This window comes from Chiloscyllium plagiosum, chromosome 7, assembly GCF_004010195.1.
Source record: "Chiloscyllium plagiosum isolate BGI_BamShark_2017 chromosome 7, ASM401019v2, whole genome shotgun sequence".
NCBI lineage: Eukaryota > Metazoa > Chordata > Chondrichthyes > Orectolobiformes > Hemiscylliidae > Chiloscyllium > Chiloscyllium plagiosum.
In genome coordinates this window covers 66,696,132-66,709,599 of record NC_057716.1, presented here as the reverse complement: position 1 = coordinate 66,709,599, position 13,468 = coordinate 66,696,132, and the positions used below count along the sequence as shown (strand labels likewise).

General features: G+C 37.4%; 1 protein-coding gene across 1 annotated transcript in view; it reads left to right on the top strand.

Moving 5' to 3' along the window:
* snx4 (sorting nexin 4) overlaps positions 1–13,468 on the top strand; it is a 53,787-nt gene that overhangs the window by 14,534 nt on the left and 25,785 nt on the right. The window contains exons 3-5 of the mRNA XM_043693968.1: positions 5,625–5,763; positions 6,559–6,708; positions 7,949–7,996. Of these exons, the coding sequence (XP_043549903.1) occupies positions 5,625–5,763; positions 6,559–6,708; positions 7,949–7,996 (337 nt within the window). The remainder of the gene's footprint in view (positions 1–5,624; positions 5,764–6,558; positions 6,709–7,948; positions 7,997–13,468) is intronic.

Sequence of the window (13,468 nt, the reverse complement as noted above, 5' to 3'; positions counted from 1 at the left end):
TTTTTTATTAATCTGTATCATTAGTACCTATATCAGCCATGACACTGGATCTTCCCCGAGTTCTTCAAAAGTCCAAATGAGCGATCATGAACCTGGCCACCTGGGCACCATTAGTGGCTCTCTATTTTGGCCACGGTAGTGTCTGTACCCCTGACTGTACTATTCTTGATTTCAGCTTCACTTCTTGTGTTTTCCTCCCTGCCAACCTCCTCCTGACCCCTCCACAAAAAAAACAAATCAGCGCTGAGTTAGAGTTCCTTGAGCGAGCAACACTTGCTACAGATTTGGTTGCTATAAACCACAATGGGGTCCACCTGCTCTCACATTAATGCCTGGCCCTGCACCTTTTATTTTACTTGGTTCATTTTTTTCCTAAAAGAAATTCTACTTGTTTTTTAGTTTGTAGCCTGTAAATACCTTGTTCTACCTTCAGTCTGAAAGTAATCTGTATTATTCAAGTTATAGCTGTCACCAACTACTGAACTTATGGCTTACCTGTTATTTTGCTCTTTTGTGTTGGATGCCTGATCCTGGGCTTCAGCTTATCCTGTTTCTTTCAAAAAAAACTTGCAAACTGTGAGCTTAAAAAAGCAAGCAAAAAGCACCACTTTCCCTCTGCAATGAATTCCCACGCTGCCTCCAAATAAAGTCACTGATCCAAAGAGTTGCCTTTTATCTACCTACCTTGCCACCCTTGGGAATCTATAGACGTGTGCACCAAGGTCCCTCTGTTCTTTACAGGGTCCTAACATTAATTTGTGGCTTTACTTGTTGTATTAGCCCTCCTGAAGTCACTACATTGCACTTTTTCTTTTCTGGTTGCATTCCATTTGCCACACACCTGACCAGTTATTGATGTCCTGCTGTAGTTTAAAGCTGCTCTCCTCACTATTTTACCACCTTAGCCATTTTTGTCCATGAACTTAATCACATCCCCAGTCTTTAAGTTGAAATTAATGTACACCACAAGTAAGGGTCCCAGGACTCAGCCTTGTGTGACTCACTGGAAGCAGATTTGCAGACACTGAAGCAATCTGCCTTCACCCTTTGCGTCCTGCCTCCCAACCACTTTTAGAATCTAATGTGCCATTTTTGCCTGCAGTCCCATGGGGTTTTAATTTCTGGACCAGTCTGACATGAAAAACCTTGCCAAAGCATTGTTAAAATCCACATAGACCACATCAGATGCCTTTTCATTTGACTGCATCTCTGATGTTTGATTCTTTGCTCCTAAGTCTATTATTTAAGTTTTTTTTGTAAGAACTGATGCAATGAAAAGGTGATTAGCAACATAATTTCCTATCACTCAGCCAATTTTGTGTCTGAGTTATGGTTAACTGATATTTTTGGGCTGAAGGAAGTGGTTGATATTGGCATCCCTGCCAATATTTGACCAGTGTAAAGTTCACTTTATTAGTAATATTTGATTATGTTCTATAGTGATTTTAAAATATGGTCAACTGGACTCTTCTGTTAGGATTAGATTAGATTACTTACAGTGTGGAAACAGGCCCTTCGGCCCAACAAGTCCACACCGACCCGCCGACTTGTTGGGCCGAAGCGTAACCCACCCATACCTCTACATTTACCCCTTTACCTAACACTACGGGCAATTTAGCATTTAGGATGATGTCTGCAAAGTTAGTTATCATTGCAGGTTACAGAATACCTTCCAAACACACTTTCATGCATTTGATACTGGGAATTTTTGTACATTTTTTGAGACTTCACTTGAAAACAAGCTAACTTCATATTGGTACAGATTCAATGTCAAATGGCTATTTTCTGTGCTGTAGACTTCTATGATTAACAACCATAATGAAAAATGCTTTGAGAAATGGCATGCATTTGTTTATGGAACTGGTAAATCCAGAAAGAAACAGAAAATTGTTGAATTTAGATTTTGATGCACTGAAGAATTGAAATCACTGGGTTTTGGGAATAATGGGATCACTCCTTTGTTCATCACATCACTTACTTGAACTCTTAGTCTGATTTGCCCGTATGTGTTCACATGACACACAACTTGACATGATATATGGTCATTGCTCTTTGTTTTTAGTAGGTAAATATGCTATTCTGTGTAATTGCAACAAATCTTTTTACTGCTTTCCTATTAGTTTGGTCCCTTCATCACTTGCTCCTCCTTCATTTATTCCTTAATAGATGGAACAGGTATACGGACATCCTAGAGCAGTCAAGGAGAAATTTAGTCTCATTCTCTGCCATTCTTTTTTGTCTGCTTTCAGGTGCCCTTGGATAGGGAATGTGCAAAGTCTATTCTAATCTTGAAACCTTTACCTGTAGTTTCTGGGGGCATCAGTTATGATTCAGCAGTCGGTCTAATGGTTACCCAGAATTAGCTCTGTAATCCTTGGACTTCTTTCAGGGTAATAGTGGAGTTCAAGTGAGTTGGTATTCCCTGAATTCATTGACATTAAAGGTGTTTTTTTTTTTTTGGCGAGCATGACAGTTTTGGGGGAAATTGCCCATCAGAAGTTTTGGCCCAGCTTTTCCTCTGGCCAGTTATGCCAGTTTGGTGGAAGTGGCACATGAGATCCCTGTGGTATTCCCGATGTAACACACTCAAAAAGATATCCCTGGGAAATTTAAACTTTCTGGTGAGCAATTCCACGACCTCAGCAACCTTCTGAACCTTCCTAATGACAGGCCTTTGCCCAAAACGTTGATTCTCCTGCTCTTCCGATGCTGCCTGACCTGCTATGCTTTTTCTGCACCACACTCTACTCTCCAATCCTCTTTTGCCTAACCTTCTGAAAGATCCTGTTTAAAGCAGAATTTGGAAATACATTGAAATTGCAAGTTACACTCTTTAGTGTATAGACTCACTGAATAATTATTAAATTGGCCCCAACTTACCCTAAATACCTTGACACTTGGCAGCCGCAGTTCTTTCGGTTTTTATTTGTTGTAAATCAGAAACGAGAACTGCTGAGCTTTTCCAGCAATTTGTTTTGACAGCATCTGTGAAGAGAAAGTTAACCTTTTGGCTATGGTGACCCTTCTTCAGAACGGTGACACTTGGGTACCATACCTTTCCAGCGCCCTAATGTCACACTTGCCTTAAGATTAGATAGCCGCTATTGTAGTGGCGGTCAGGACCCTTTTTTTTTCTTTTGAAAGATTTTGGAAACTAGTCACTGCTGTAAAAGGGGGCCTGGTTTGTCTTCCTTACAGTTCTGTACTGCAAAAGAACTATTAGAATGAAAGCACAGCTGCATTCTAAGGGAATCTTAATTGGAATTTCCTATCAGAAATGAGCAACTCCCATCTATTCTTTAATTGAAAGGTAGGGCCTTCTAAACAACATTTAAGTCTCAACTTACTTAGCATTTTTATTTTTTTGCTTTACTCATTTAGGCAATCCCTGCATACCAAGGATCATCCTGGTGATCCTTCTCTGAATTGCCTCCACCTTCCCTCAAATAAGGGGACCAAAACTTGGGTACGGTTGCAGTGTGACTTTCCTACTCTTTATACACTCTGGCCCTTATTTCAAAGGGTTTAAACATTTCATTGGTCTTCCTAATTACTTGCTGCACCTGTGTGCAAGCTTTCTGTTGCGTGCATTATTATCTGAAACATGTCCAGTTGAGCTTATGCATGCTTTTCTGGTTTCCTTTTGCCTCTGATTTAATTTCAAAATGAAACACTAACCAGCTCTGAGAATAATGTCTGATTCATTTCCTGTTGCAGATATTTAATGTTCAGCTGTTAAATTAATTTGGTTCGCCAGCACATTTTTCCAACATCTCCTAGGAATATGGTTTCTGTATACATTTAGATATTAGCCACATTTACTTTCATATTGTAACAACTTGTCTTTTGTCCTACCTCCTCTCCCTTGTGGCATCAAGCTTGAATAATAAAAGGACATTCTATTTCAATAATGTTATCACTTTACATACTTAAATCTCCTGTGTTCTTCACCAAATAGTAAAGAACACACACTCCAGAAACTTTCAGGATTTGTGTAAGTTTTTTTTATTAGCAAGAGGTACAATTTACTTATTAACTTTACTGAAATTTAGAAATAAATTCTTGCCTAGTTACCAACATATATTTTAATTTCTGCACTGATCTGGTGCAAAGTTCAGTGGAAGGTTATGAAAAGTTGACTTAATAAATATTTTAATAACCACTGGTGTGTCCAGATGTTTTGTTTAATGGAGTCAATCTATTTTGTGCATTAAATAGGTGTGTAATACATGTGACTATGATTTCAAATGTTTAGAGGTGTAGATTACCCTAAAGCACGCATTGCCTTTGCACGAGAATTTATCGATACTTTTCACTCTGAGGGGCGTCTCTTTATAATTTTATGTTTTTGTCTTCTCTTAGTTGTTTACAAATTTGCTGTCAACTATTTCAAATAAGGGACTAGAAAAAGCAAATCAGAATTGCAGCTGTTTCTACTGTGGTCTTTGAAACTAAATTGCAGAGAAGATCCATTATGTGATCACTGAAAGTAAACTCGTTTTGTTAAATGATCCTTAAGGAGGAAGTGAGGACTGCAGATGCTGGAGATCAGAGCTGAAAATGTGTTGCTGGAAAAGCGCAGCAGGTCAGGCAGCAGCCAAGGAGCAGGAGAATCGACGTTTCAGGCATGAGTCCTTCGGGCATGCCCGAAACGTCGATTCTCCTGCTCCTTGGATGCTGCCTGACCTGCTGCGCTTTTCCAGCAACACACTTTCAGTAAATGATCCTTAATTCTACCTTAAGAATTTATCAATTGAATGTTATGAGAACTGGGGAATAGAAGTATATTTTGAACATGATTGATCCTCAATAGATTTGAAGATACTTTTTTTTTTAAAAAGTCCACTTCAAATAGTTTTTCAGCTGCTATTGTTGAAAATATTTTTGACAGTTAATCTTTTCATAGCCGTACAGCATAGAACCAAGCCTTTTTTGACTCTCTGTGGTGACCAACAAACACCACCAGATTGCACTAATCCCATTTACCCGCACTTGGTCCATAACTTCCTATACCCTGACATTTTAAGTACTCATCCAGATGTTCCTCAAATGTTGGAAGAGTAGCTGTCTCCACCAGAATGTTTGTTTCATATTTCTACCACCAGCCTATTTGGGGTCACCACATACTGAGACTGTGGCAACATCCTGTGCCACCGTGTCCTTTCTAAAGTGAACTCCAGATTTGCGTCATGAGCATTCCAACTGAAATGGTTGTTTGTTTAAAAATCTTTAATTTCAAGTGATATGCCACTGAAGAAGAAGAAATTTTTTTCTGGCAGATCTGTTCTGTACCAATCCCATTTCGTGTCTAGAACATACTGAAGGATATTTTTATCAATATGTTTTCCTTGGAGCACACTTATGCTATGAACTCTGATTCATTTTAATGTTAGTGTGGAATTATTTCCTGCCTGTGAATGAATGGGAAGGCATAGGATGTTCACTTAAAGTTTTGATGTTAAACAAGAAGTATATTTGGTTACATGTTTCACTCTTAACTTGTTAGAAATGTCTTTGGTAATTAAACTTTATCTGTTACGGGTAGAAGGAATACAGTTTATTAATCGAACCCAGAAGTTGGCAATCTGATTTTGTTTTTTGTTTTAATACTTTTTCATTTATAGGACACATGATTCACAAAATGAAGAGGAGAACTCTGTGCCAGATTCACTCTGGAGACGATACAGTGAATTTGAATTGTTGAGAAATTATTTAGTTGTTACATATCCTTGTATAGTGGTACCACCTCTACCTGAAAAAAGAGTGAGTAAATTTCATTTTTGCATCGCCTGCATCCCCAAATGCGTGACATTCAGTAATTGTCAATTGCAATAATCAAATATGTAAGTAATTCTTTAAAATGAAGGGCTGCATTTTGAACCCTGTTGACATCCTGCACCGTGCATGAGGGTATCTAAGGCTTATGCTGAAGAAAGTATCCAGTGAGCTTTTTTCTTTTCCCTTGATACCTGACTTTCACAAATAAGGTGGTGTACGAGTCCATTCCATTTCTAACTAGGGAGCAATCAATTAAAAATATTACATTTTGAGAATACTGAAGTAGATCAGATGCAATGCCATAGATGGCAGTTCTTTTAATAAAGCATATTGCTGAAAGCTTTTCTCTTGCCATTTCAGACTTCTTATTAATGTATATTTTAGTATGAAATGGATTCAAATCCCAATATAATGGAGTCATTCTTTAAAGTAGTCATTAGAGTGAAGAAAAGTTAGATATCCAGTGCTCTGGAATGTATTCTTTGGATTCGACCATAAATTTCCAGGTTAAATCTCAAATGAGAGAAACCAATTGTCATACATAGAAACATCGAGTACTGCAATATTTTTGGGTTGCTGTATATTGGTCCACCATGTTGGACTTGCTCAACCTGCTTTGATCATGTGATAATGCTTCCTATAAGATTTGAATTCTGCAAACCTTATTATTAGCATGTTGTGGCCTGCTTTACCCCAGGGAAATCACAACTGAAAGTAGCTTCAACATTATTCAATAACAAGTGCCAGTTGAGTAACCTGCCTTCTATTCCATTCCTGCAGGCAGAATTTGTTTGGCATAAGTTATCCGCTGATAATATGGATCCTGATTTTGTTGAACGACGAAGGATTGGTCTTGAAAACTTTCTGTTGCGTGTTGCTTCACATCCTACTCTCTCTTGTGACCCAATTTTCTATTTATTTTTAACACAGGTATTGGAAGTTTGATTTGTTTTGTTAGCTCTGCAATTTTAATACTTTTCATTGCAAATGGATGGCTTTGGCATTATTCAGTGACCAGTATGGCTGTAGAAAAATGAGAAAGAAATGCTGTATCTTTTTAAAAATCTAAATGGGGATCTTTACTGTACTATAAGCTAAATAGTATGTTTTCTTAAAAAAACAATTCTTGACCAAAGACCAAGTCTTTTTTTTTCTGATACTATGGTACTCTTAAGACAAATAATTTTAAAGACAAATAATTTCAATTTCCTTTTTGGCATTGACAAGTCACCAACTGACTAATTCAAACTTCAGGCTTTTGTCAAAAACTTTTTTTGTCATCTGACTTTGGATATAAAATGGTACAATTTTTCCTCTGGCATGTTTGTTTCTTTGCTATTTTTGTTTCTTTCACCCACAGGTGAGCACCCCCTCTCACATCCACTTGAATGGTGTACAGAGTTTGAACAGAAAATGGCTAGTTGGTCATCAAAAGCTTTGCCTCTACCAATGCCTAGAGTATAATTTTTGTGAATTCTGCAACACCCTTACTTGATTTTCCGTCAAAGTTCTGCAAACGTATTGCTTCTAGAACTACGAAAATTTATTTTGTAAATTGGTTCAGAGCCACTTCCATGTTGTTGCTGTTTTGATCTGTTTCTGAGAGAATGGCATCTGTGATTTGATGTCTTGATGCATTCTCCAGGACTGTTGCTTATAGGTTGAAGAAGCTACATTTTAGTCATGTCCCTCAGAAAACAATCTATAAATGTGTTGATACATAAACGTGACAGTGTTTGCTGTTACCTATTGTACTTCATCATTTATAGTACCTCCACTCTGAGGCAATCCAAATTGCTATGCCACCATATCATTTTCACAACCCAGTTCTTTTCTTTTCCTTTCACTTTGGATTTCTCTTGCTCAAAAACTGAAAGCCTTAAACCTGAAAGATTAATATTACTGGATATTTTTTCATTTATGCAGGATGTAAAATTACTTGTATGTCTGTGAATTGCAAGTAATATAATTTTAAATTGGATCAAACAAGTGGCTGCAATATTAGATGGTCATAAGTTTGCAAAACAATTGTACAACTCCAATAATTTAGTGTTCAAATATACTGAGCCAGTTTGCAGCAATTACTTGATATGTAAACTACATATTTTGAATGTCATGCTGGAGTACTATTACAGCTGGTTGTTCACTGTTTACGGTTTAATTTTCTTAGGAAAATGGCTGGAAAGAAGCAGCAAATGAATCAGGGTTCCAAGCAAAGGTAAAGTTGACTTGACTTTTTTTTAAAATTGGCTTATTACCTTAAATGTGAAAATATGTGCTATATTAATGGAAAATTACTACTTTCAAATTATTAGAGTCTGATTTTTTTTTTATTGTTTTGCAAAGACACCTGACTAATTTATATGTATCATTCAAATTGTCAAGCTGAAATCTAAACACTGCTTTGGTGTTTCAGTTAGAATTTGTAAGCATTTCTGGAAGGAATTTAACTCTTTAATTGGCTTGACAGTTTAGTGCTGAATGTTAAACTATTTCAGTGCCTTTTTGTGACTTTCAAATAAGCATTGAGCTATTTTTGACTGAAGAAAGAACAGGTGCAGTTGTCAATAAACCAATTGACTGGCCTCTTAAACCCATTCCTAACCATGTGATATGGTACTTCTACATCTCTTTAATTGCAAGAAATGTGTTGCAGCATCAGGCTTTGTTGATTCAGTTGACCTGTCACATTCAGCACAACGTGTTATCGTATTTTCCCAAAATTGATACCTCTTGTCATTAATTGTGAGCTATCTTTTTTAGCAATTTTAAATTTTTAATTGATCAATTCTTCACTTTTAGTTTTCATTCTGATGAGTGTTAATTGATTTAGGAGTTGATTAGTATCAGCTGATTACCTTGTGCAATACCGAAGTCCTCTTTTTCCAGTTAGTGGCATTTAACAAGGATCGTGTCTTATCCATCCAGGTGGACATAAGTAATCGTGTGATGAGTCCCCCAACCCCCAAACTCTAACCAGCTAATCACCAGAACATATCAAGTAACTTGTCACATTTCAGTTATCAAGATCTTGCTATGTCTATTTGTCTGCTCCCATAAGCAACGTTTCCTCTTTTTTTTTGTAACTCACGAACCCTGGAGTTGTGGATTGTCAGATCATCCATGACTTCATTAAATAGCAGTGCTGACTCAATGGGCCATATGGTCTACTTTAGTTCTTGCATCTTACGATCTTTTATTTTTCAAATCCAGAAGCAAAAAAACACTATGTTCCTGTTTAATCATGCCCTAACTAGAGAATTGCACTGGAGAAATCCATTTTTTAAATTTTCTATCTTGTTATGGAGGGGGGGGGGGAAATAAGTTATTTTTAATTCTAGCTAGTTTATATACATTTTCTGCATTTTAGAGCGCAACACTGACCATCATCCCTCCTTCAAGATGAAGGTTTATTGCACTGCATTGCAGAAAACTTTGGATTACCAAATATGGAGAAACCTTTTTAACAGAATTGTCTAACAATCAATTCAGAATTGTTTTGAAGGTTTTCTTGATTCACTTATCCTCCAACTCCTTGCCCCTAACTATATATTTACCCATTACCAAACAACTGATTGACCTTTTTATTGAAAATACTCTAAGTAGTGTGAGCAGCATAGTACATTAACCTCATTTTATGGGCTATCTTGTGATTTTAAAGAACTGATGTATACAACATTCAAGTGACCTCTAACCCCATTTACTTCTGCAGCTGAGCAAAGTCAGCACAAATATGCATTCAAAGAATGACGATCATAGGAAACGTTACAAATTGCACTCAGACATTTTAAAAATCTGACTCCATTGTGCTGAAGAGCAATGTGTGCTCCACATTTTGTAGTTAGAGGAATAATGAGAGTACAGACTATTTGCAGCTTTGTTCATTTTATGCCACATGCTCTTTGCATCTGATTTAAAATTCTCATTTGCAATTGATTTATCCATGGCAACTTCAAACTATGATGTATTTGCTTGATTTTTCGGACTCTGGTCGTTTTGCCATTTGACTTCAAAAGTACAAGTTCTATTTGCCTTGGCTGTACTGCAATAGGTAAATCTGGAATCCACAAGGACTAAAGGGATTGTTTTCAATACTTAATCTCTTTTGAGGTTGCTTTTGGAGCAGTGCTTGCCTTTTTTTAATGTCAGAATTTGGGACACCGCTACTTTTGTCTTCCATTTGTTGAATCATAATTTTGAAATTTGAGTGAATTGCACTAGGTCATCTGGCAAGATCGAGGGAGAAGAAAAAACCCAAATTCTATTTGAATCGGGTGAGACTGGTCGACCATTACTTGTGTCATTCAGCAGATTGATCTTAAATTGAATGACTTGTCTCTTCTTTCAGTGGAGTTTATCAAAATACTTATCTGTCTGTGACTTAGTAAATTGATTTAAGCATCTGGTGATATCAAGACTGGCTAATTTATGTCAAGCTTCTAGTTTTGTTGCATGGAAGCTTCTAGAAGTTGCAAGTAATGTTAGTGAACTTTCCTGGGATTTGTTATTACTCTGTAACTTATGTTGTGAATACTTAGTTTGTGGTTCAAGTAGATTTACAATATACCATTTAGTTTTAGAATGTCTGTTTTAAGTAAAATTTAACCACAAAATAGGATAAATGCAATTAAAGCAGCTTGAAGTCAATTACATTTTTAAAAGGTTGGGATCGTAGTAGGCTGAGGTTGACAGCTAAAACGGTAAATTTTATGAAACAGTAGGTGATCTTTCTTAGCTGGAGAACTGAGATGTAATGGATACACTGATTTGAAAAGTGTAATCCAGTGAGGTTTTTGTCCTGGGAGTTGGAGTCATGTTATTTTAAAAACATTTCTGTGAGCCATGAAGATTTTTTTGCCTATCGAGTAAAACAACAAACTGTAAATGAGGCATAAATGTCTGTTTGAAGATTCACCAACATGAGGTGATTTGGAGTTTTGGAAGGCTGTCTGGTTTCTGAGAGGGTTTTTAGCTGCAATTTGGTCCTTTATATAGTTTGCAGCTCAATGGGAGAAGTTAATCAAAAATAAGTGTCTGACAGACCTGCGCTGAATTTTAAAAAAAAACCTAACTTTGATCATTTGGAAGATGGAAAATCGTGATCTCTTTCTGATTTTGTGAGAAGCAGAAATTTGAAGATTGTCTAATTTGAACCAGTGGGAGAATCTATAGTTGGGCCTTGCAGTGTGCCATCATGCAAAAGAAAGTAACCTGCAGTTTAGCTTGGAAGCTTTGGGAAAAGTAACCAGAACAAGGGACTTGTACTTCGATAGTGAAGAAAGGGTATGTGAAAGTATATAATTTTTTTTTTTAAACTTCTAAGAATTCTTGGAAGAACTGTACATATGAAGTTTTGAATCATTTAGTAATTGGTGCTGCTTTTAATTTTTTAATTAAGTTTTGGTTTAAAATTAATAAAATCTTGAGACAATGCAGTTGGTTAAAACAAGGTAGTTGGAGTATTTTGGTATTCATGGTCCTTGAAGACTGGATTGTGATGTAACATGTTGAAGAATAAAATTCAATTTCTCTGAAACAATCTGAAGGATTGCTCATGAGTCACTGATGCAAATGCAATCATGATCCTATTAATCATTTTTTTTTTGAGCCATAATTTGCTTACTTAAAGTAGGTTTTTGTTCTCTCCCTTCCAATATCATTGGTATTTTCTGCTCAAAACTGAGATTGTAAACTAAAGCTTCTTTATTTCCTCCTTTTTTTTTTGCTCTTCTGCAGTTATTCTTGACCAGTTTTCAAATATTCATTATCCAAGCTTGTCAGATCTCATTGCTATTTCCTTTTTTAATTCCTCCATTTTGTGCATCATATTTTCTGTCCTAGTTGCTAAATAAGTAACATATTCAAGTTTTAAAAGAAATGCAGCAGATAACTAGGTACATCTAACAGCTTTAATATGTTGTGAAGTATTAAAATGCAACAGAACCATACTTTACAGAAGTAGAAAAATTGAATTGGTATAATACTGTAGCTATGTGATCTGGGGGTTGGAAGGGGATGGAAGAATGATGTATTCAGACACAAGCTGAAGCAGAATCACATTGTGTATGAGTGAAATGTTGCATTTCTGTTGGTAACTCTTCAATCTGTAGCTAGAGCAGTCATACTTCATGAAAGAGATTGAAATGTTACATCTTGGCAGACTGGGTCTTCTTCACATGATAGTACACATTCCAAAGTATTACACTGGGTGGGGATCAGGAGCAGCAACTCTGACTCTCCCCATAACACCCCTGGCCTTTGTAAGTAAAATGTCCTTATTTGAACTTTAATTTAAAATGTTATTTTGGTGGCTTTCAAATTCATTTTTTAATAAGTCATAATAATTGCTAACATTGCCTACGTTGGGGCATTAACACTGTTGCAGCAGACTACAAACAAGTATTGTTGCTTTGTTCTGTCAGACAGCATGGCTCCAGGTGCTTTTCTTTCCTCCATTCTCCACTTCTTATTATTTCAATGCTCGTCATTTATAACTGCCTGCTGTTAAAGAACCATAGTCATACGAAACAGGAACAGACCCTTTGGTCCAACTCGCCTGTACCAAACAGACATCCCAATCTGATCTAGTCCCATTTGCTAGTACTTGGCCTGTATCTTAGTAAACCCTTGATATTCATGTACCCATCCAGATGCCTTTAAATGTTGTAATTATACCAGCCTTCACTACTTCCTCTGGCAGCTAGTTATGTACTTGCATCACCCTCTGTGTGGAAAATGTTGCCCCTCTGGTCCCTTTTTAAAATCTTTCCCCTCACTTGGGCCAACAAGTGATAAGTAACATTCACGCCACACAAATGCCAGACAATGACCGTTGCCAGTAAGAGACACTCTGACCACCGCCCCTTGACATTCAACAGTAGTATTTTCACTGAATTCCCCCACTGCCAACATCCTTGGGGGTTACCATTGATCAGAAACTCAACTGGACACACCACATAAATGCTGGCTATAAGAGCAGGTCAGTACTAGGAATACTGTGGCGAGTAACTCTCCACCTGACACCTCAAAGTCTATCCACCATCTACAAGGCGCAAGTCAGGAGTGTGTTGGAACACTGTCCATTTTTCTGTATGGGTGCAGGTCCAACAACACTCAAGAAGCTTGACACCATCCAGGGAAAGCAACCTGCTTGATTGGCACCACACTTACAAACATTTAATCTCGGTAGCAGCAGTGTGTACTATTTACAAGATGTGCTGCAGAAAATCAAAGATCCTTAGATAGCAACTTCCAAACTCAAGACCACTTCTTCCTAGAAGGATAAGGAAAGCAGGTACATGGGAACACCTCCACCTGCAAGTTCCCCCTTCAAGCAGCTCACCACCCTGACCTGGAAATGTACTGCCATTTCTTCGCAATTGTTGGGTCAAAATTCTGGAATTCCCTCCCTAATGGCATTGTGGGTCAACGCACAGCAAGTGGACTGCAGCAATTCAAGAAGGCAGCTCACCACCACTTACTCAAGGGCAAATAGGGATGGGCTATCAATGCTGGCCAGCCAGCAATGCCCAAGTCCCACAAATGAATTTAAAAAAACTTTAAACTTATTCCCTCCATTGTGGAGTTACCCCAACCTTGTGAAAAGACTTGAGCAATTCACCGGATCCATGCCCCTCATAAGTTTATAAACCTTTGTAAGGTCACCCCTCAGCCTCTGATGCTCGAGGGG